General features: G+C 47.0%; 1 protein-coding gene across 1 annotated transcript in view; it reads left to right on the top strand.

Moving 5' to 3' along the window:
• The window catches only part of PDIA5 (protein disulfide isomerase family A member 5), a gene marked incomplete at its 3' end in the record, with an annotated part of 87,939 nt that overhangs the window by 11,159 nt on the left and 51,999 nt on the right, over positions 1-24,781 (top strand). The window contains exons 2-5 of the mRNA XM_084232210.1: positions 12,743-12,869; positions 15,515-15,602; positions 23,691-23,774; positions 24,030-24,075. Of these exons, the coding sequence (XP_084088336.1) occupies positions 12,743-12,869; positions 15,515-15,602; positions 23,691-23,774; positions 24,030-24,075 (345 nt within the window). The remainder of the gene's footprint in view (positions 1-12,742; positions 12,870-15,514; positions 15,603-23,690; positions 23,775-24,029; positions 24,076-24,781) is intronic.

Here is a 24,781-nt window from a genome sequence, read left to right on the forward strand (position 1 = left end):
ATCAGTTGTCTTGCCCCTGAATTGTCCCTTGTCACATTTATACTGTGCGCAGTATAGGGGGAAGTCTGGACCTTGAAGCCCACTTACAGGTATGGTTTTTAAAGGAAGCAAAGTATAAGAAATGCGGCTGCCCTTTATTTATAGGAATAAGCAGAAAGATGTGTGTGGCTGGAGGAATCTGTCATCTTTGTGCTCTGATGGCAACTTGGGCTGACTTGGGCTGAAACACAGCTCCCTTATTACCTGTTGTATGGTGCTGAACAAGTTTCTTAACTCCTCTTAGTCTCACTTTCCTTATCTATAAAATAGGTATAGTGAAAATACCACCTTAACTCACTTGCCAAGATAAATTGCTACCAGTGTGAACCTAGCTCCCTCCTGGTCAGACAGTAAGTACTGTGTACTTTCAGCTATCATCATTATTATGGGCTAATCCCCAGGCCCTAGATTTTGGAATTAAAAAATACTCTCTTAGGTTCTATTCCATGCCAAGTGCTTTCCCATTTCTTTCTCTTTCAATAAACACATTAATTCCTCAACTATAATCAGCAGTCCACATTTCCAGAGCAACGCACCCACCCTTCACCCTCCTCCACGCACACGCACACGCACACGCACACGCACACATACACCCATTCAGGGACTCAGTGATGGGTGGATCATTGATGGGTAGATCCTTGAACATTGGGAAGTATTGATAGTGGAAATGCCCACATTTGGTCTGACATTAAGCCTTTGACTCCTTGTGAAGAGTGGTATTTAACCATGATAGTAACATATGCTTAAATTTGCTCTTTTAAAGGGGCATAAAGTACCCATATTTAAAATTAATGTTCTTTTGTATATATCTGTCAAAGCCAGTCTAGATGTCTGTTGCATGCAAAGTACTTTGCAGATTCCTAATAATAGTTTCTATAAAACACTATCTAAGATGGGGATAAGTTTACCTCCCATGCTTTGTCAGAACATCACCTCTCATCCTTGCTCATTAAAGAAATATTACATACTCTTAAAAAAAAAACAACAACAAAAATCTATCGAATGACAGGAATATAGTCAGCTGGAAGCGGGAAGGGCAGATAAAGAACCTACTCTTCTCTGGGAAAGTGCCAGTAAGCACTGGCTGGATGGCAGAAGTTATTAGAAGTCCAGTAGAAGATATGGGCAGTGTTTAGTTGTGTTCTGGACACCTTTGTTTTTCTTTTTTTTAGGTAAGCTTTTTTTCCCTAACTCTAATTTTGAAATGATTTCGAACTTATGCAAGAATTGCAAGAAGAAAATAAAGCATTCCATTCTGTCCTTTACCCAGATTCCACTCATATTAACATTTTATCACATACATTATCATATTCTCCACCAAAAGAGTATACATTATGCTCTTTTGCCTTCTGAATACTTCAGAATTTCCTAAAAAGAAAGGACAGTCTCATTCTCTTACATAACTACAAGCAGTGATCAAAATCAGGAATGTAGCATTTGGCTCAGCACACAATCTATTATCATAACTTACCATCAGTTGTCATATCTCTTTACTCTCCTTTAATCTGGACCAGTTTCTAAGTCTGTCTTTTGTGACCTTGACATTTATTAATTTAATTTAATTTTTAATTTATTTTTTATACATCATTGTTCATTTTTAAACAATGTTTGCTTCCCCCCACCCCCTCAGGTGTAGTCCCCATAGAGTTTCCTTCACCAATGCACCCATGCACCATCACCTCAGTCCCCTGTGCTCCTCCCTCCCTCCCTCTGATCCCTCTCCCTGCTCCTCCCCTGCAGGATGTCTCTGATTTATAATTGTCTGTTTTTGCTTTGTTGTGTTTTATACTGTTATTATTTTTTTACACTGATGTCTTATTTGGTTCCCCTATATTCCTGCTATAAGTGAAACCATGTGATATTTTTCTTTTTCCTTCTGGCTTATTTCACTGAGCATAATTCCTTCTAGCTCCATCCACATTGCTGCGAACGACATGAATTTATCTTTTTTGGTTGCTGAATAATATTCCATGGTGTATATGTACCACATCTTGATCCAGTCATCTATTTTTGGGCATTTGGGTTGTTTCCAGGTTTTACCTATTGTAAATAGTGCTGCAATAAACATAAGTGTACAGGTGGTCTTTTGGATCAATGTTTTTGTGTCCTTTGGGTAGATCCCTGGGAGTGGAATTGCTGGGTCTTGTGGTAGCTCCATTTATAGTAGACTGAGGAACCTCCAGACAGCTTTCCATAGTGGTTGGACCAGTTTGCATTCCCAGCAGCAATGTAGGAGAGTTCCTTTTCACCACATCCTCACCAACATTTGTTGTTGCTTGTTTTTTTTTTTTTTTTTTTTGTTTTTTAAAGATTTATTTATTTATTTATTTATACAAGCACTGGGTACAGTCAAAAGCACGGGAGGGTGAGAGAATTCACCAGAGCTAGAGTGGGGAACAGCGCAGGCAGACTGACGAAATTCACTGCTGAGGGAAGCAGCTGGGGGGCAGGAGCGTCTGTCGTGCCTTGTGGAACCCTCCTATGTGGCCTGGTATCAAACCGGCTCTGCATAGGCTGTGGGCAGCTTCGCAGCCCAGCGCTCAATCGCTGCGCCACCAGGGGAGGCCCTGTTGCTTTTTTTTTTTTTTTTTTAAATCTGTGCCATTCTTACTTGTGACCTTGACATTTTTAAAAAATATCCCTCAGTTTGGTTTTTGATGAAGTTTCCCTTCAGCGCCTTATGGTGGGAGGCATATGAAGTTGATTTGACCCATTATTGGTGGTGTTAATGTTGGTCTTTTAGTTAAGAGCCAGGTGGTTCTTGCCAGTCTTTTCCACTATAAAGCTTTCTTTTCTTGTTGGGAGATACTTTGAGGTTCTTGATTATTTACATGATGGTAAACAAATGATGGCAAATTTTTTTCTTTAAATATTTAAATTGGACATGCATTTTTAAAAATTTTACATCATTCTTTTTTTTTTTTTTTGTGGGACCCTCGCCAGCAGCCAGGAACCAACGGGCGCTGTAGAGGCTCGAAGCCCAGCGCTCAACCGCTGTGCCACCAGGGGAGGCCCAAATTTTACATCTTTCTTGAATGTTTGCTTTCTCCTCTCAGGTGTAGTCCCCATGAAATTCCCACCACAGTTCATCCGTGCACCATCACCATAGTCCCTTGTGCTTTTCTCACCCCTGTTTTGATCCTTCTCCCTCCTCCTCCCCTGCAGAATGTCTCTGAATTATAGTCGCCTGTTGATTTTGATTTTTTATTATAATTGCTTTTTTGGGACATGCATATTAGAATAATAGAGAGGAAGAGTAAAACCTACCCAAGGACAAAGCCTTATTTTGGTGCATTTTTTTCTTCCAGTCTTTTTCTAATTGTAATCTTATTTGCATAGAGTTGTGGTCAAACTATCTACTTTTGTATCCCAATATTCAAAACTTAACATTAAAACAAATGTTTTTGCATTGCACAATTTTAATTTTAATTTTAATTTATTTATTTTAAAAAACTATTTATTTATTTATTTGTACAAGCACTGGGTACAGTCAGAAGCGTGGGAGGGTGAGAGAATCCACCAGAGCCAGAGTGGGGAGTAGAAAAGGCAGAAGGACCGAGTACACTGCTGAGGGGAGTAGCAGGCATGGCAGGAGAGGTCTGCACGCTATGTGGGACCCTCACTGGCTGCTGGGGATTGAACCAGCACTGCAAAGGCTGCGGGCAGCTTCGCAGCCCAACACTCAATGGCTGCGCCACCAGGGGAGACCCTGCACAATTTTTAAAGATTATATTCTATTGAGTGATTTCCTCTAATCATTCCCTGCTGTCTTTCAGGTGTTTAGGTTTTTGACTCTTACAAGTTTAGGGTTTGATGCTTACAAGTAGGACTATGCAAGTCACATCTTTGTTAGATGTGCCAATCTCAGGACAGATTCCCCAAAGAGGAATTACCAAGTTGAAGTGTATAAATACTTTTATGATAATTGGTAAGTTGTGCCACTAGTTTCTAAAAGAATTGTGCTAGCTTGTAGGCTTTTGCCACTAGTATATGGCAGTTGGGCACGATATTTAAGAGATTCATTAATGGTGTTTCTCAACATTTTGTTTTAAATTATGACCCACCAGTCAAGATATGTAGTAAGATGAATTTCTTACATTTTAAATAATAAAAGAAGAGGTATTCATTTTCAAAACAAATTATAGTATAACACATTAGCCTTCAAGTTCTGACTCTGTTCCCGGTATGGGCTGACTCTGAGAATCATGAACTTGACTGTGTCCAGGGCAGATCATTCAGGAAGGGAAGCGACTTGTGGGTACATCTGAGGAGCTGGTGTATTTCACCCACACAATCCTAAGAGGGCATGTGTTTGCCATCCCCAGAGTGTGAGAGACTGGTGGAATAATGTGTGAGTGGGCGAGAACTTTAACTTGCTAATGACTGGAATGATCCAAGATGAAGTTGTAGGGGGAGGCCATGGATTTTTACTTATTAACATATTTGGTTCCCAAGACATCTGGGTCACTGAGTTTAGCAGCCTCTGGGGAGTTTCAGCACTCTGGAGGGTTATGGGCAGGCTGAGATGGCATGTGAGGAGCTTTGAGAAGATTCCTGTGTTTGGGCAATCAACTGACTCAGCTCAAGTCTGTGACTCTCAAGGGATATTTTAGCCTTTCAGTCTCCTGCAGTGATTTCATTTTGATAAAGGGCTCTGAGGTTGTAGGGAAACTGGAGAGTTACTAATTAATTTTCCTTTCATTTGTGGGTAGTTGTCACTAGGTTACCGAGATACCTGATAAGAACAGATACTATTGAAACTTGGGTAATTAGGAAGAATACAGTAAATCGAATCCTTGATGTCTGTCTCCTTCCTTATAAACAATTTATCTAAAATATAATGCATGTTATGATGCCTTCAACATCAATCTTTGAAATATCCCAACCAGAGCATATGTTAATATTTCTTTCAGGTTAAAGTTTTTGTTCCCATGCGTACTCAAGATCTATTTGTATGTGTGCCCCAGAAAACCCAGAATGATAGTCCCTTAAAAAGATTGTTTATGGAAAAGCCTGGAGAGGGGTATCCAGCATCAGTATATCTCTCTGTGGCTCAGGGACCCAGGTACCTTCTATTGTGTTACTTTAGCAAGTCCTTTGCCCTTGTTTAAGGTGCTGCCTAAGTTCCAGCCATCTTGGCCAAATTTCAGCTGGCCAAAGGAGGAGAGGACTAAGAAGGTTTATTTATGTGTGATGTCTTTCAGGGGTAGTTCCTAAGAGTTCTCACTTTCGGAGCATATGCTTATGTTTCAGGGGCCAAAATTTAGTCACCTGCTGCAAGGGAGAGCTGTTGTTTTTAATATGGGTGGTTGTATGCCCAGGGAAATTCAGTGATTTATTCACAAGGTGTAATTATCTTACAGTATTTATGGTAGTCACAGAACACATTTAACTAAATGTCACGATTGGATAAGACTTTAGAAATCACTGTTAACCCCTCCAGAGGAGGAAACTGAAACTTAGAGAAAGTGGGAGGACTTACCCAAGGTGACACAGCCAGTAAATATCCAAGTCAGCACAAACCTTGCTTTTCTTGCTCTTTCCACCAAACCTCCAGCTGTAAATTCTCAGCCACCTTGAGTTGTCAGATCTTGGGTTCAGGTCATCTGTTTTTAACCTTTTTTCCTGGATCCCTTTACCACTAGCTTCTTAAGAGTCTAGACTTTTAGATTCTGACATTTCAAAACTATTTTGAGCAAAATGTGGGTTATACTAAATTAAACCTGCTTCTTCACAGCTCCCAACATAAGAAGAGTATCTTTTTTCAGGTGACAGAGCAAAAAAGGTCAAGTTCCACCTCCATTCTTTTTCCTAAATGTTAAACTTCTGTCCTCAAATCTTCCTCCTTTATCTAGCTGCTTTTACATAATTGAATACCTCTGGCTGCATGATCTGCATTGAATAGTGAATCTATAACAACTGACAGCTTGCCTGGCTATAGGGAATGTGAGGGTGCTGGCACGGACCCCAGAGATCTGGAGCTTTTTAAAGCCGAGGGTGTGATGTGGCAAGGACTGTTCTCCCTATTATTTTCCAGAATTGTATGGCTCTTTTATCTCTTTAGTCTGGTGGTGATGGTGGGTGGTTACTCCCTCATTAAGTGAAGTTAAATTAAGAGCGAGGAGTTTGTACCTGCTGTATATTAGAAGGTGAGAGCGAGGTGGAATGGAGCACAGACTGCTTAACTGTACATAGCCTCAGATTAGCCACAGATTTGGGCTAACTGCCCCAGGGCCCTCAGACCGTGGCGCACTGCAAGATTCTCTGGGCTTGGAGGAAGCAAAGCGTTAGCATCAGTCCTCTCTGGGGCCTTCCCTGCCATGGGATTCTGGAAGACTTGGCCTTTTCTTAGCTGCTTTGATGGGCCCTGCCTGAGAAGAAGGTTTCCCTTTTCTGCTTGGGTTACCCCAAGTTCAGGGAGTTTATGGCATTGAAAGAAGCAGACCACCTCTGGCCAGGAGCTGGGGGACCTGTGCTTTAGTCCTAGCTCTGCTACTTATCTTCTCTCTGACTTTGGTAAGTCATTAGCCTCTCTGAGCCTCAGTTTCCTCATCTACAGGGAGTGGCTAATACCTAGCTACTCCTCCGGTTATAGTGAGGGCCACCTAACCTGAAAGGAGTGTTCTCCACGTGCTATGTGGCCTCTGGATCTGGGTCGCTGTGCAGATGGGTGATGACTCCCGGTTTTACGTTGGTGACTGTGTGCTTGTGCCCACTCCTTCCTGCCTGGACATGCTGTGTCACCTGATTGTAGGCAGGGCTCTGGAGAGGAAGAGGTGGTTCCCATTTTACTGTTGTCCTTGCTCTATCTGTGATGTTTCGCTAATAGTGCTAATAAAGATAATTATGGTTATTATGTACTTCTGTATGCCAAGCATTATGTTAGATTCTCTGTGTACTTTTTTCCCCCTCATTTAATCCTCAGCCAACCCTGCAAGGCAGGTGTCAGTATTACCCTTTCCATGTTACAGGTGGAGAAATGCTACTCCGAGGGGGCTAGTAGATGATGAGATGGCCTTGCTATAAATGAGGGGCCTGGATTTGACTCCAGGTCTGTCTCATTCCAGAAACAGTGCTCTTCCCCTGGTGTCTGAAGGGTGGTAACCCCGCAAAGGGAGTAGACCTCTAGGCTGGAGCTCCTTGTGTCTTCTAGGCCCATCATATTGGCAAACACCTGTTGGGAGAATACCACATGGGGTTTGGAAGGTGAGGAGAGAACCCCCATTTACAAACCCCATTGCCTCCAGCCATGGTGGGGGGTGGGGGGTGGGGTGAGGGCTTCCATGCCAGGCACATTAGGTGCTAGTAGACTCTGAGGAGTGTGCCTTGTCTTCTAATGGGAGAACTGACTTTAGGGGGCAGGGGCGGCAGATACTCTGATGGAGGGACCTGGTGTTCTGAGTGGAAGTGTTGGTGCTCTGACAGAGTTTGCCACTTGGAGGACTGGTACTGTTACATGGTAGGGGCTGGAGGTGCTGGCTCTTTGTGGGACCTGCCTTTGGGGGCCTGAATTTTCCAGCAGCAGAAATAGGGATGCTGTCTTCCCCAGCTTCCCTATTCTGTCCTGCACCAGGGAAATGTTTTATGGGTCTCAGTGCAGCCCATGGGGTAGTGCAGCCCTGAGGTAAATACTGTTAAAGCTGAGGGTTGGTGAGCAGAATGAAAGCAATTATTGGAGGTCAGGAGTCTGTGTGGTGAACAAAGGAGATTTTTTTTTTTTTTTCACTTTTTATGTCCAAACAATGACTTAGAATGTAAAGAGGCTGCCAAGCCCAGGAACAGTTCCAGGGTGAGCTTGGAAGGTGACTTGGCTTTAGAGTACTTCTCAAACACTGCCCGCTTCTCCCTGAGGGCTTGACAAAGGAGCAGAGAGTTTGTGCACCATTAAATGTTGTTATTGTTGCAGCGGTTACTGTTGTCATCAAGGTTTGTGGGTTGTGACCTACGAAGTCTACAGGAAGGTGCCTGGTGAGGCTACCCAAGGCTCACTGCATTTCAGAGGAGGAAGGAGTGTGCACACGGGAAAGGTTAAAATAGACTCAAGTGGAGGAGAAAGAAGAATGTTAAGTGGGCTGGAGGAGAGTCCCCTTGGGCTTAGGGGAGGGAGGAGGGGGCTACCCTCTTAGCTGGCCCTGTGGTTGCTTGCTAAGGTGAGGGTCTGTCCAAGACCAAACATCCTCCCCCTTCTCAGGGATGCTAAGCCTGGCATCTTAGCTCTTTGGACACCAAGTACCCTGGATCCCCCTGGATCCTACTTCTCCCCTCTCCATTCCAAATCTCCCAACCCTGCCTTTCTAGGCAAATCCTGCTTCTTCTGTGACCACACGTGTTCACGTGACTCCCCTGGGTTCAGGAGAGACAGCCCATCTTTCTCCTGACCCTGCCGGGCTGCCTGCGCTTCTTCCTGTCTTCCCCCCAGCTGCCCCGCGGGGTGTGCTTTCTCTTCGCTGTACCCCTCCTTCATGCCACTAAAATGCTCTCAGAATGTCCCTGGGGACTCTGCCCCAGCCTTTGCCTGTGGATCGATTGCCGCCTGTTCTGTGTGTCTCCGCTGTGGTCTGTGTTGACACAGCACTTCCCATCTTCTCTTTCCTGCTCTTCCTCCTTCCTTCTCCCCCCTCCTCCCTCCTCCTCCAGCTAGGCCTTGGTTCACCCTCTGAACCTCGCTCTCTGGCCTGGAAGAATGCCTGTACTGGGGTGTCTCACTGTCCACACATGCACACCTGTGCTTGTCATCTTCCTCGACACGAAGTAGAATCCTCTTCTGCTGCTGCTTTTCCATGCTTTCCCATTTATTGCTGTTGTTTCTGCTCTCTGCCCAGAATCCTTGGAGTCTCGTTAGCCTCTTCTCTCTTCTTTCATTGCTTACATGTGAATAATCACTGAATTCTGTTATTTTTCCCTCAGGTTCTGGATTGATCCACTTCTCTCCACTTGGGCAGCTTCCAAGCTGGTCCCTCTACCTCCAGTCCCCCTGGTGACTGCCCCATCTGAAGTCATGGCCAGATGACTTTTGAGCCAGGCTTTCAAGACGTGGATTAGGCCCTACACACCTGCCCACTACCTACAAGCCAGGCTTTGCTGTGCTGCAGTCTTTCTGGTTTTGGTGTTCCCTTTGGGTCTCCTGAGAGCTGCTTTGGACTCACCTTGTAACATGGTGCTAGTAGTGGTGACCTCCACAGAGATGAGAGGTTGGCGACCAGTGTGATATGTCATGGTGACTGCTGGACAGACATTTGCTGAGGGCACTCAAGGGGCCAGATGTTATGCTAGGCTCTGCCCTCATGTGCTTTGTCTAGGTGGTGGGATGGGGGTGGGTGAGGAGAAGACAGGCCTTCCATAAGAGCTCTAAACCAGGCCCGCTGCTGGCGGTGCTCAGTTTAAGCCCTATCATCATGCCAGGTGTTCAAGCAAAGTCAGTTTGCTCAGTGTATCTTAAATGGCTTAGGTTCTTAGCTGTGAGGGTATATGTTGGGTCAGAGGCTTTGGTAGCTGGCTCAAGAGTGGTTTGTTTACTCTGAAGATGGCTGTAGGTTAGATGACCTGAGATATTCACTGGTTTATAGGAAGGAAGCTGTGGTTATGCTGTGAGACTAGGCTTTTGTGGTTTCTGCTGTAGACATTTTGCTATTGCTGTGGCTCAGCTACATGCCACAGAGCTGCCTGGGCAGGTAGGCACTGGCCCACCCGGCTGCCCTTCTCTGTTCCTTCTCCCCGGATACCTGCCAGTCTCAGGAGGGTTGGTGTACTGGTCAGAGTCCCGAGGCACTGGGCAAGGGCAGTTGTTTTTCTCAACTGGTCAGATTATCTGAGGATTAAAAATAGAGCAGATTCAAATGTGTTTTGCAGCAGATTCTTGTCTTTTTGTCTTTAATCGTGTGCACTGAGCTATGGTAATTTTTAGTCTGAAGTCCATTAGCTCCCTGGGAGCAATGGAATAACATGTAATAATAAAACAGAATGAACTTTTTGGTGAGCGCTTGAAGGGGGCTACATGAGGGCAGTGGCATTGTACATAGCTCCGGTAGGGCAGAATGGAGAAATAATTTCATGACGCCTCCTCCTAGGTGGTTTTACCCTGGAGAGAAGAAACCGTTGAATCCCAAGAGATTATATTTAGAAACATTAGAATATGACCACATTTCTGTCTTCTCTGCTGAGATGGAAATGTGTAATATATTTTATGATAACTGATGTTATTGGAATGCTTCCTGATTTATAAAGCATGTTCGGTAAGTTATCCTATTTCATCCTCACGACAGTCCCATGAGGCCTGAGGTATTATTATCTCCATATCAGATCTGAGGCACTAACATCTACAAGTGATGTTGAAGTGAGTGATGTTGCTGAGGTTATTGAGTGGGAGAGCTCAGACTCAACCCAAGACTTCTGCCTGCAAAGAGGCAGTGGCCTGAGCGGGCACAGGGGTTGAATTAGAGAAATTGGGGTTCAGATGTTGGCCCCGCTACTTATTAGCTGCGTTACTGTAGTCAGATTGTTTAATTTCTTTTTTTAACTTTTCTGGCAGAAATTAAAACTACTTTCAATATAATCAAGCATTTCAGATAAACTATAGTTATCACTTTGTCTTAACTGTATTATTCCACAACCCGCTGTCATTGTACCTTTCTGGGCTGACTGCTCTGTTGGCTACAGAACACTTGCCCTTTGTCTTCTCTTCAGCATTATCATAGTGATTCTCCTGCATCTCCCTGTTGGATACTTTTTTTCTGGGTTCCATGTCTTTCTCATTTTTTTATTTGTTCTTGTCTTAGTAGAGCATTAGTTCTAGTAGTTTCTCGAGAAAGGGTATATTGTTGGTAAATGAATTTTTCTCCTCTGAGGTCTTAAGACTGAGGAAATTTCTAATCACAATTGATAGGTGCTTTAACTGGTTATAGAATTTTAGTTGGAAATCATGTTGCTTGAGAATTATGAAGCAAATACTGCTTTCTGGTATACTGATGAACAACCTTGCTGCTTCTGCCTCCTGTCTTTTGTATGGGGTGTTTTGGGTTTTTTTTTCCTCCTTTGAAACATTCAAAATCTCCTCCTTGTCAGTAGTGTTCTGGAAATTTTCAGTGATGTACGCTGGTGAAAATCTTTTCTTATTCATGGTGTTGGTCCTTTTCAACTGGAGACTCATATCCTTCAATTCTGGAATATTTTCTTGAATTATTTCTTTGATAATTTCTTTTTTTCTGGAGTTCCTTTAATTTGACTCTTGTGCCTAATGGATGTATCTTTTAAATCCTTTTCTTTTTTTCTCCTGTTTTTTATTTCTTAGTATTTTCTGAAGGTTTTTTTTTTTTTTTTACAATTCTACTTTCAATCTTATTTAAATGTTTAGTTTTCATGAGAGTTTTACTTTTCAAAAGTTGTAACTGATTCTCTTTAACTACTGCTTTTTCATAGCAGGCTATTATTGTTTTTATGAATGTACTATTTCATTTCTCTGAGGATAATAATTATAGTTTTGTTGTTTCCTTCTGTTCTTTTTCTTCTAAGTTCTAATTTTTCCCTTGGTTGTTTGCATATGTGTCTTTTGTGTTGAGGACTTTCCTCAGATATCTGGTGAGCATGGTCATCTGTCTACATGAATGATCACAGGAAGACTGAGTGTATGGAGGGAGTTTATTGGGAGGATCTTACAGTGGGTATTTGAATGGGTACTCATCTGTTTCATTGGACTGTCTTCAAATCATTGTGTTTCTGTGTTTTTTTTTTTTGTGTGTGTGTGTCCCTTAGTTTCCCCAGAGAAGAATTCCCCACTCTTTTGCCTGAGGGAATAGAATTGAATTGGCAGCCTTCTGGAAAAGGGAAGGGAGATGCTGGAGGCGGGGCTTAGGTGGGGTGGGTGAACTCATTCAATTTGTAGACTTTCCCTAAATCCTCTTGTTCTCTCTGGACCACACTCCCAACCCAGTAGAATTTTTCTTGTTCAGTCTCTCCCTGAAGTTACCTCCATGTTTTCTGCCCTCCTGGCAAGGGAGCGTTGACCATCTGTGTGTACTGGGTGAGGGAATCTGCTATGACTGCTCCTCATACAATGCTTTTAACTGTACACCCCGCCTCCACCCCTATATCCCTTCCTCCACCCCCCAGCACCCCTCCCCCATTCAGCCTATCCCTCATTATGCCTGAAGAGATACCTGGTACTTCTAGTGCCAGGGCTTTCAATGTTGTCTGGGAGAATTGGCTCACTACTTTTGACTGCCTCCTGAGATTACTTGACTGAGTGGGAAAAACTGAAAACGCACCCATACATTCCCATCCTAAACATTGAGAGGCGATTTTCTCTGAGGATTTTGTGCTTTGGTTCATCTAGGTAGAATGGAGTTTTCACATAGCTCCAGTGTACGGTACCTGTGGTGAGGTGTAGAGTATAAACCTTCTAGAGAGGTCTTGGTTGAATGAGTGGCAAGTAAGTTTATGCAGCATGCCTGTCCATATAACCTCATAAAAGTGCCTGAAGGGAAGGGGTGAAATGGGGACTGGAGGTGGGCTGGGAGGTGGTGGGTAGGTGGTGGTGGTGGGTGGGGCATGATGTGATGAAGTGAAAGCTAAGTGTGGTGTCCTGAGATGGTGTGTCCTGAATAACTCTGACGTGAAACATGCTCTAGGCGGCACATCTGTGGGCACAAATTTTTCTCGGGCCCAGCCAGGAGCTGGAGTTAATGGTTCTTGTTTCCTTGATTCCCAGGTGGTCCTGCCAATGTGGCTGTGCTCCACAAAGGTCTCCTCACTCATCGAGAGAATCTCTGACCCCAAGGACTTGAAAAAACTTCTCAGGACCCGGAATAATGTACTGGTGCTTTACTCCAAATCTGGTGAGTGCCCCTCCGGGTCTCGGCTCCTCAGTCAGGGATGGGATAGTTGGGTGTGGGAGGAAGTGGAGGCAGAGGTGGGAGGCAGCGCCTGAGGATCAAAACCGCTCAGAGAAGGTTTAACAGATACCATGTTTGTCAGCTTTCCTCATAAAATAGGGGCAGAGGCACAGGGGGCATTAGTTCTTCCCCTTTTGGATTCCTAAGAGGTCATTTTAGTTCCCTTTGACCAGTATTTCATAGGAAAAGCCATCTGGAGTCCCTCACTACCTCCAAAGGGAGAGGACATCTGTGACAGAGAGCAGAGGACAGTGGGCTCTGGGAAGGATGTTCTGGCTTCCTGAGCAGGCACAGACCAACCCTGCCAGGGCAAACTTCGCCAGAGTTGTTGATTAACTGACTGGGCCAGGCTGTCAACAGCTAAATTGGTCCCTGGCGTGAGGGCACATGCCCAAGCTGGCAAACCCTGCCCTGCCTGGCCCCCGTCTGTCCTACTCAGGGGTCAGAACATGAAGCTGAGTTTGGAGTATTCTTGCCTCTTCTGACCTTGAGGCTGGTGAGGGCAGAGTGGAAGGAGAGAGATTTGCTCGCTCTTGGCTGAGACTTCAGGCAAGTGTGAAAGTCTGACTGTTGATGTTGTTCCAGCAGAGTTAAGTGTTCTTGCTGCTCCCAAGGATGCCAAGTTTTCTGTGCCCCAGAGAAGCAGCAGCCTGTGGCTGGGCCAGATCCGGGCAGAGCTCTTCCCGGCAACTCATCCCCAAAACTCATTGGCACTGGGGGCTGATGGATGTTTTGGACGTGTGTCCCTCCTGAAGCCTGCATCCTCCAGGCATGCTGCTCCTTGCCCTTCTGAGGGTCTGGCACTCCCTGGGGTGGTTGTTGTGAGCCTACCATGTTATTAGCATTTCTCTGCTGTCCAGAACAGAGGGGACACTGAGGCAAAGGAGAAGTAGGGTGGCTTTCAAGACCTGGGGTGAGGGTCCTAAATCAGCATGTCTTACCCCTTAGATGCTCCTGGGACTGGGTCATTGTCAGGACACTAGTACCTTCTCTGGGTGGGTCCTGTCATATGAAAGCTCATGATTTTATCAGAATTCTGCCAGGCTCTTCTGTGACACTCTCTCATTTGTTCCTTTGCCATGAAGGACGCAGGGCAGGTTGTCAGACACTGTTCAGTTTACAAGTGAGGAAATTGAAGCTGAGAGAGACTCACCTGCCGTCTGCCAGCTGGTGGATGGTAGAGCTTGTCTCCTGTGCTGCCTCCACCTCGTGCTTCCCCTGGTGGAGGGTAGGAAGGCATCTTTTTATTCTGTAATGATGGAGGGGCCCTGAGGCCTGGCTTTGGTTGTGATAAGTTAGAGTGGGATGTGAGGGTGAGGGGGTCGGGTGGGGCTATGGTGCTCTTACTTTCCCTCTGGCCCTTACCCAGCCTGTCTCTTTTGTTGCCTGTGGAGCTCCCACAGCTTTCCCTTGCTGGGCTCCTTTCCCTGCCAGGATGATTTTACCTTCCTACCTCCTGGCTCTTGCCAGCCCAGCTGCAAGGACTGTGACCTGCAGCTGAAAGGCAGGATAGGGGAGGGGGTGCTTCATATCCCTCTACCTCAATGCCATTCCCCAGCCCCGTCCAAGTGGTGGAGCCATGGTCTTGCCCACTTCAACTGTACCCCTTGCCCTGGTGGGGGCGCTCATTTGGGTAACTGTGCACTGCTCTTGAGGGATGCTTTTTCTTCCCTTCCAAGAAAGGCTCAGCATGCTTTATATTCACAAACAGCTAGCATTAGCCACACTAGGAAAGGAGATCTGTGGAGGCAAACAATCCAAACATCATTTCTGCTTGGCTTAGGACTTATTAGATTTTTGGCAGGGGGAGGTGGCAGGCTGCTCCCCAACGCGTCTGCCTGCCCTTCCAAGTGAGCTCACAGGTGTGACGGGATGTGACACACTGGCCTTACTACTCTGCAGAGGGCCACTGTAGCTGCCAGTTTAAAATCCTGGCCACAGGAGCTGTCCCTAAGAAACTGCCCTTCTACGGTCCTTTCCAGATGATTCACCCAAGCCCACAGGAATTGACACCTAGATCACAGAAAAACTCTTCCTTGCCTGTGTTCTTTCCATCCTGTCCCCAGGAATCGTTCTCTGCCCTGTAACTGAGCTGCAAGTGTGGCTTCTGTGGCTTCTGGGAAGTGGGCTATGAAATGTAACTGGGGACACTCGGCATTGTTCCATCAGAGCCTGTGTCACATGTAAACGTTATTTAATTACTAAGTTGTGCTGAGTCCCTGGATGAGTGTGCGATACACAGGTTAAGGAAGGATCTGGCCCCTGCCCTCTTCAACTCCTGCCTTAGGCACCCAGGCAGACTAGTATGGAGCAAACTCATTTCCTACTTTGGTTATAGAATTGGAATTGTTTGGTTATAGCATTGTCAGAATTTGTGCTAGAAAGGTGGTGAGTCAGAGGCTGTACTGGGAGTTGAGGATGACTGTGGCTTAAAGGAGGGTGAGGTGGGGCCCAGACAGTGTTGTAACTCGTCCTCAGGACCTTACTCCCCCAGGGTTGGCGCCACCCTCTCTTGCTTGTGAGGAAAGGTGGCAGGGGTGGCCCTGGTGCCCTTGGGCACAGACATTTAATTTTTGTTTTTTTTACAGAGGCCGCAGCTGAAAGTCATCTCAGGTTATTGTCCACTGTGGCCCAGGCGGTGAAAGGACAAGGCACCATCTGCTGGGTAGACTGTGGGTATGTCCTGGGGACATGGGGCTGCAAGGCTGGAGGGCAGGTGCCTTGGGGACTTCGGTGGGTGAAGTAGGGAGTTGTCCCTTGATTCAGACTCTGGGTGAGAGGAGATGAAGGAGAGATTATTGCAGGAAGACCTCCGCGTATCACGGTGGCATGTCTGGACTGGAGAGGGAAGGGGCAGGTTCTCGCTCTTTCCTGTTCTTTCCACCCCTGCTTCTTCCCTCCTTCCCCTGTGCTTTTCTTTTTCACTCTGCTGTATGTGTCACTTGAGTTTTGTCTCTCCATATCAAAAAAAAGGGCAACAGAGGGGACCTCCTTGTTTTAAAGAGGGAGCCTGGATGCCCAGAGAGGCAAGGTGAAATTTCAGGGTACCTGGTAGGCTTGCTTGGGGAGATCTCAGTGAGAACACATAGGCTTTAGCCCAACCCAGGCCTTTAAAAGAAGACTACACTGGCCACAGCGTAAAGGTAGCGGAACCACTGGCTACCTGACTGCTGCTTTGACTTCTGAGGTGGCTGTTAGATGTGTCAGCCCAGGGCAGGTAGCTTATACCTGCCGACTCTCTCTGAACTGCATCCCCACTCCCCCCACCTGTCCCATTGCCAGAACTCTATCTCCTTCCTGACCTCCCTCCTCCCAGACACTTTTCCAGCGTTAAGGTGGCAGAATAAGCACCAGCCTAGGGAGGGAGTTCTTAGGAAGGAGGCTATCTCTTGGCGGGGGCATGGTCCTCTTGGTGGAATTTCCCTGACTCTCTTGAGATTGAGAGTGTGAATCCCGAGTTTACTCAGCTCCCTTTACTTTTAATCATTGGGATTGATTTCCACATCTCTTTGTGGTCAGCTCTTTGCTTCTGGGGTGTATATCCACACAAACACACACACATCTCATATCATATATTTAGCTCCCAATTTGGCAAAAACACAGAAAAGACACATAGTGAGTGAATATAGGAAAACAGGTAGTTAACCTGTTTTACTACCAGCTTGTGCAAGGCATGATGCTGTACTTGGCTGATTCCCACGTTCACGTGGCCTTCTCATGGATGGGGGGGGGGGCGCTGAAGTGCTGTGTGCACACTTGCCTGTGGCTTGTCTGCCGTGGGGTAAGTAGGGGGGCTGAGCCAGCATCTTCTTGCAGTAGCAGGTGGTCAGCCAGAGCTTGCTTCCTGTGGCTTGGGCCTTGCTGTCATTCCCATCTCTCTGGAGGCTAGACTTGGGGACCCCAGGCTTGGGGTTAGGGTGATAAGAAGGTCAGGAGTGAACAGGCACTTTGCTTTTCCCATAAAAAGACAGGTGAGGGGACAAGGGTACTCTGGGTCGAGAGAGGACAGTGCTGTGGTGGTGAGCACTGAGACTCTGGAGGTACATAGAATATTGGAAAAAGCCTTGCACGCAGGAGAAGTCCTGGGTTGAAGGGTCACCTCTGCTACTTACCAACCCTGTGGCCTTGGACAGCCTGTTTCTTACCTATATAATGGGACAATAGTACATATCCTGCACTCTTTCTGAGTCCATGGTGAGGATTGGGTAAAGTTCAGAATAGAGTTTAAATGCAATAGCTATTCTACTGTTGTTAATTTTCATGTGAGCAAGATTGGGAGAAATGGTGTATTTCTTCATTGAACAGTTTTATTGGGTGAGGATCCTTTCTTTAGCTATCGTGAGGATGTCCCTGAAGAAAGTTCCAGGTATGAGAGTCAGCCCCAGTATGTGGATATCTTTCTCCAGCCTTTATGAAGTATGGGGTGCTGTGGAATTTGTAGGACCATGGCTCGGGAAACCTGGCTTTCAGTTCAGGCTCTGACAACAAATAGCTTTGGGACTTTGAGGAAGTTGCTGCCCTTCTCTGGGCTTCAGTTTAATCTTCAGTGAAATGTGGAGTTGAATCTTCCAAGTTGCTCTCATCCCTAGTATGGTTTAGAAAACTCCAGAAGCTGTTAGCACAGTGTGTGTGTGTGTGTGTGTGTGTGCGTGTGCGTGTGCGTGTGCTCACGCACGCTCACACATGTCTTTGGTTGGGATGTTCCTTTTCTCTGTGTTTCTCTCCTCATACTGTTATCTGCTATCTTAGGGCTCTCCCAATCCCCCCCTCTGAGTTTCTTGCCTCTCTCTTTCTGTCTTTCCATACTAGTTTTTTTTTTTAAAGATTTATTTATTTATGCATACAAGAACTGGGGTACAGGCCAGAAGTATGGGGGGGGGGTGAGAGGATTCACCAGAGACAGAGTGGGGAGCAGAACAGTCAGATCTACTGAAATACACTGCTGAGGGGAGCAGCAGGCGAGCCAGGAGAGGTCTGCTGCACCATGTGGGTAGCTCCCTGGCCGGGGATCAAACTCGTGCTGCAGAGGCTGCGACAGCGTCATAGTGCTGTGCTTAACCCCTTGCGCCACCAGGGAGGTCCTCCATACTAGTTTTTGTTGTCTCTTCCCTTTTCTGGGTCCCTGCCTCCCCTGTTCTGTTGGTCTCTTTCCTCCTGTCCTCACTGCATGGGCATTTCTTCTCCTCTTGCTTTTCTGGTTCTTTCCTCCTTGCCCCTACATGTGTGCCTGAGACTCACACTCGCACATATACACCCTTCTCTGTTGGTTTTCTCCAGGTTCCCCGCCCTATAACTTGTTGCTGTGAGGTGTCTGGAGGGTGTCTGGCTTCTGTCCAGGCTTTTGCCAGCACTCCCTTCTCCCCACTCCACCTCTTGGCTCAGGCCTCTGCAGCCACGCTCGGGTTGGCTGGTGGTGGTTGTCGGTTGTTAAGTTGGTTGTGTGTGAGGGAGTTGGTATTCCCCTCGTGCCCTGCAGCCTGACATCGGGGCTCAGCTTGGCGTGAAGTGCCACTGTCTGGGCTGCTGAGCTGGAGCCAGCGGGCAGAGCTGTGCCTGGTATGCTAATTCCTGGGACTGATCCTCCTTGGGCCAAGACTGCCCTCTCGGGTGCTCCCTGCTTTCTTTTTCCAAGGGTTTAAGGTTATTACTGAGCCACATTTCCTTTCTTCCCTACTCCCCCTTTTCTCCCATCTGCCTTATTTTCCCCAGAGCAGTGCTGCTTCCTGGCATCCTAAGATTTGGGATCTGCCTGGGCTGGCATAACTCATTTGGAAGTCCTGTTTTCTTCTAAGAATTCTTTTATTTAGCATTTAGCATTTGCTTCCTTATATGTTCATGTTTAATATTACTTACCGTGGGGATGAAGTAGAGTTCCAGAAAAAGAACCGTGTTTCTGTTGTGGCTTCTGATATTGCTTGGCACATTGCCATGTACACGTTGGGGGTAAGGTGGCCCCAGCTGAGGTGCAGGAAGAAACTGCTGGCTGGGAAGGCAGGTAGCGGCAAAGCACGTTCCTCTCTCTTAGTTCCATCACTTTTATTAACTGTGCTGCATAATTCATACTTCATTATGTGCATTCTTGAGGTATGTACCAAGCAGAGCAGCCAAGCCAGGAGGCTCCCTACCGTAGCGAGTCCCTTCTGCAGAGTGCTGTGTGATCACCAAGGTTTGTCCGTGTTCAAGGTCCAGTTATTCTAGGACTGTTCTCTGTCTCCTGCCTGTGGTTCTCCAGCCACCCTCTTTCACCTTGTCCTTGGTATCTGCACCTAGCAGTCACTCTGTTAGTATGCTTTGTTCTCGCGCATTCCTTGTTTCCTATTTCTTCCTGTCTCTAAAGTGGGGACACTCTCTTCTTACCCTTTCTTTCCTACCCACCCTTAGGGGTCACTGGTCCATTTGCTCAGAATCCTGACTTGTCAGACCTGGCAGCTGGGAGAGATGTACCCCTCTTTGATGGGGAAATGGCAGCAGCAGGGCTGCTTAGCCAAGGGCACACAGTTAGTGGCCAGGAGAGGCTGGGGGCCTTGCCTTTGGTTCTCAGGGTAGCTTTCTGCCCTGTTGTAGGAGACTGCTCGTGGTTGTGGATGTAACGATGCCAGCTGGCTGAGTGAGGATCTGGGTGGGAGGCTATGACAGAGATGATGGAGGCTCAGGTCTTTCTCAGTCTCTCCCTTCTGTCCTGGCTTCTGGCTCCTAGTTTAATGTCAGGATATAGGTGACCAGTCTTGATGCTTTCGTAATACTTGACCCAGTGGAGGAATTGAAATCGCCATTCAGTTCATGTGGACGACTGATTTTGAAGCTTGGGAAACCAAGGTTCCTGCCAGAGGTCACAGGCTGGCCGGTGGCAGAGCCAATTAGAAGCCGGCAGTCATTCCAGCTGGCAGCTGGGCCTTCCTCCAGGGAGGGCTGAGTACTTAGACTGCAACTTGTGAAGGTCATACCTCCCCTTCAGAGCCTCCAGCATCTTGTTTCTTTTTCTTTCTGCTGTCACTTCCCCACCTATAATCCCTGGGTCTGACTTCAGGAGTGAGTCGCTGGTCTTTGGATGATCGTTACGTGCAGGAAAACCTAGTGAGCACAGCACATCACCTGCAGCAGCCATTCCGCACTGCTAGCCAGCCCCACCACAGCAAATTCAAATGAAATACCCACATGTTTGTGTCTGTCAGGGCCAGGGCTGAGGTGCAGAGTATAATCTTTTCCTCCACATGCTGGACAGAGGAGAGCTAGGGGCAGTGTGGGGCAGGATAGGATGGATCAGGCCCCTGCCTTGATGCTTTGCCCCTGCAGCGGTAATGAGTGGGCAGAGGGAGGTGGGCTCCAGCATTCCAGTAGATGTCTGGTCCTGCCAGATAGCCAGGAAAAGGACAAGGGAGAATCTTTGCACAGCCAGGATCACCCTACATGATCCATGGGGTTTTTTTCCTCCTGCTCCATACCAGCAAAGCTTATTTCCCTACTCACTGCCTTTGTCTCCGTTTCCCCATGAAACCTTAGTCACTGACTAGGGAAAGGAGGTAGAAAAGGAGATATCCAGTAAATCAATTAATTGTGCTTCATCTATCAACCCAGATGCCTGAGCTTGGGTAATTTTTCTCCCCTTTTTGAACTCCTAGAACTTCTGTTGTTTGTGCTGCACAATTTGTGTGTCTTGTCTGCTGCACACAAATTGTGCAGCACAGACAACAGACACACACACACACACTCTCTCTCTGTCTTATACACTGAGAGAGAGAATCATAGGAATGAGGGGAGCTAATATGGGCATACTGTCAGCACTGTCTCATGGCAGGGTTCCTGGAGCTTAATAGACAGAGCCCAGAAAGCTGGAAGTACAGAGCCTCATCCCAGCAGCCAGAGGATAGCATCATTCATTCATGCATTCATTCATCAGCCAGATTAGAGAGTGCCTGCTATGTGCCAGCTGCTGTTGTAACCCTGGGGAAATAGCTGTGAACCACACAAGCCTTGGCTTTTATGAAACAAATGCTTCTGATGGGGATTACAGTGGATAAGTGGGCCAGAGGTGGAGAGAGGATAGCAGAGAAGGGGCTCTCTTCTCCCACCCTCCCCTCAGAGAGAGAGTGTTTAGGGGCAGGAGAGAACAGTGCCTTCCTGGGAAAGAAAAGGGCTGCATAGATTCTTCAATAGCAAGTCCTGTGGCAGAGACAGACAGAGCTGTGATTCGCTTAACTGGAGTGGGGACCACAGACTGTTGTGGGGGCTAGCTTCACAGGCAGGAGTCCAGACTGAGGAACAGATTGGAGAACCTCTGCCCTCCCCGCTCCTCTCAGCCGACTTGGTTGATTTGGAGCATTGCCTCTAAGCCTGGGCTGGGGAACTCACCGAAACTTTTCTGTGGATTGGGTTCTGTCAGAGCAGGCAGGGATTGGGGTTGGAATTTCAGAGTCCTGTCACTCCTTCTCTTGCTTTCTGAATGTCCCAGGAGAAGCTGCCAGCCAGGCCTGGTGGAAGAGAGCTTGTGTGCAATGGCCTTCTCCCCTCTGGCTGCCTGCAGAGTCTGAGCAGCCACTGCAGGCACAGCAGTGTGAGTAGGCCCTAGCGGTGCCCCTGCTGGATGCCAGGCTGGGAATAGGGAGGCCCGTGGGTACCAGAAACTCTGTCCCTACCCTTGTCGTTATTTGCTATTACAGGTGGACAGACAGTAGGTGGTCAGAGAAACAGGTGAGAACAGCAGAGCAGAGCTGGACAGGGAGAGGGCCCAGTAAGCGGTTATAAGCCTACTGAGTAGCACCCTCTCTCCCAAAGAATTAGCTCCTGGGCTCCACTGCTGCACCCCACCCCAGGTCCAGGGTTTTCTCTCTTTATTTAGTCCTACCTGTGCCAGCCACCACAGGGAGAGGGTTCCTTGGACACAGTTGTTCTCCGACAAACCTGGCGCCTATATGTGTGGCTTCACCACAGAGCCCCTGTGGGATAGGCAAACCCATGGTGCAATCACAGCTGTGAGTGTAGGCTTGTGTGCAATGGCCTTCTCCCCTCTGGCATGGCGTCCCACGGAGCTTTAGGGCCAGAAAGATCCCAGCAACTGGATGTTGTGGGCTGCCTTTATAGGGCCTTCTGATGTATGCTCTCAGCCTCTCTGGGTCTCCTCTCCACCCAGCTCATCCCTTCTCTCTGAACTCTCCTCATCATAAAATGCCCTCACCACCTCAGGGGAGCAACCATTGCACTGCCATAAGCTCTTCCTTTCTGAATCCATCGTGTGTGTCTTGAGTCCCTGCTGTGTGCCAGACCCGGGCTGGGAGCTGCAGCATCCACAGTGGTAGCTAGCACAGGTGGGGCTAAATAAGGAGGGAAAACCCTGGACCCCGGGTGGGGTGGAGCAGGGGATCCCGGGAGTGTGCCCTACACACTCCCTCTCTGACCTTCCTGCACTTCCCCAGTAAGATGAGAGTATGACTTGCTTTGAATTGCGAATTGTATATTTGCACTTAAAACAATTTTTTGTTTGTCCACTGATGAGCGTTGCTTTTAGAATTGAGCTGAATGGTTTAATTAGTCCATCTGTTCTGGGGCTGATGCACAGCTGTGTGAAGCTGATGGCTGTGGAAGGTGGTGAGGTATGTAAACAGGTGGGAGATGAGGGACTTCCCTCAGGTGGCTGTCATATCTGGCAGAACAGTTTTTCATGAAGTGTAGTCAACAGGGGCCGTTCGGCTTGGGTGACCGATTCGAATCTGGGGAGGGGACCTTGAAGAAACCAGCAGAACCCTATCCAGGTGGGGTGTCTGCTGCCTTTGCTATGTATTGGGCAGACTTGACTAAGTGCAGTGAGGTCTTGGGAAGGCCATGATAATGGCAAAGTTCCCTGAGGCAGCTAGTGTGGGGCACAGGGGCAACCGAACTTCATGGAGGTGGAGGAGAAAGCAAGATTGTGCACGGCATGCATCAGAATCACCTAGAAAGTCTCCTTAACACACAATTGCTCAAGTACCTTGGTTTTGATTTAGTAGGGCTAAGCGGGCAGAGGTTTTGGTTTCTGGATGATGCTGATGCTGCTGGTCCAGCATTATAATTGCGGTCCTTTTGTCTCACAGGAAGGAAACCACAATTACATGAGCTCATGCATGAGCACTGTGTAAACAGTGAATGACATCTAACAGATGTTTGAGAGTGTGATAATGCAGATTTTGAAAGTGTGGTAATGCAGAGGTGGTGCTCCCTGCGCTGAAGTGTTCCCCTTTCTCCTTTTAGCTTTGTCAGTAACTGGTCAGATTTCATAACTTCTTAAACACTGTAGGACTTATCCCTCTTATCCCAGTCCAGATGGTTTGATAGCATCTGGTTTGGTGGCATACAGCACACATTAGAGCTCTAAAAACATAACTTGCTGGGTCCCAGGTGGAGATTCTGATCTAGTGATCTGGGGAAGCCGGGGGCCGATATTTTCCAAAGCTTCCCCAGGTGATTCTATACTAGTTGTTCATTTTCCACCTTAGCATAGACTGTCCACCCCCTCATATTCTGGGGACTCCTTTGTCCAAATCTTTCTGAGCGGCCTCTTGCAGGCAGCAGGGCAGCCTCTTGTCCACCTGGCCCCTTCTTTCTTGACCTGTCGCAACTCTTGCCTGCTCCCTTCTCCAATCCTGTGAGAACCCGTCTGTAGTGAACTTCTCACTCGCTTTTGAGAATGTCCCGTTACCTGACTTATTGTTAGGCCACTGGAATATTTTACTCTGTCAACACCTATGTGAGGACTTTAGATAACAAATGGTTCCCGACATTTGTGTCTTTCAGTGACGCAGAGAGTAGAAAATTGTGCAAGAAGATGAAAGTTGACCTGAGCCCAAAGGACAAAAAGGTCGAATTATTCCATTACCAGTAAGTGCACGTGGGCATTTCCAATTTCCAAGGAAGGGCTGAAAGCTTTCATTGGTATTCTCAGTGAACAGCAGTTTTTAGTTAGATTAATTTTATTTCAGAATGATTTTTTTCTGTTTTTACAATTATTTCTTTACCAAAAAAAAAACCCCAAACTGTGTTGAATAGCTAAATCTTAAGATGCTGCAGGAAACCAAAGGTATATATCTTCGCAACCATTCTTACAGTTAACACTTTTTTCTCCTCATTTGACAGGGATGGTGCGTTTCATACTGAATATAACCGAGCTGTGACATTTAAGGTAAATTTACCTCCCTCATTCTCAGCAGAAGCAGAGTCTGAATGGACGCCAAAAGTCTGGCAGGTTCGCTCTGAGAGAAGGAAGGGCAGATTGCACAAATAGCTCTGCGAAATGACCTGAGGGATTCTTATCTCTAGAGCATATGTCAGCAGAATATCTAGAAAAGTTTGTGATTGTTAATACAGTGAGGATGACCAGCCTCGGAGGTAAATCTCTGAATTTTTCAGCAGTGGTCCAGTGAGGCATGTCCCATCATATTTGTCCACTCCGCAAGCCTGAGTCTCCCTTTGCTGTGCCTTCAAGCCCTCCCTTATCTCTGGTAGCCCACAGTGGTTGGCCCCTGTGGGCTGATGTCACTGAGATATTCCCACTATAAATCTAACTTGGAAGTAGATGTAAAACATCAGTGAATATAACTGTGAAGTTCTTGTGACTTTGTTCATGCAAAGCAGCTGCTCCAGCCTTGAGTTCTTCCACTGCCTTTGGATTCTCCTCCTTCAGTGTACATTCTCTCTTCAAACCAGTCTTATCCTACCTCCTGTTCAGGTGGGATTCTCCTGCCATGCTGGGGCCCTCTATTTCTCCTAGTCCCAACTGTGCGAAACTCACTCTCTCAGACTCTCTCGCTTCTCACGCTGGGTTGGAACCTGTGCTTCTCTCTCTGTCTCCTTTTCTTCATCTGTGTCTCCTGTTCTTCCTGTCTTTC

Source organism: Talpa europaea, assembly GCF_964194135.1.
Source record: "Talpa europaea genome assembly, chromosome: 4".
NCBI lineage: Eukaryota > Metazoa > Chordata > Mammalia > Eulipotyphla > Talpidae > Talpa > Talpa europaea.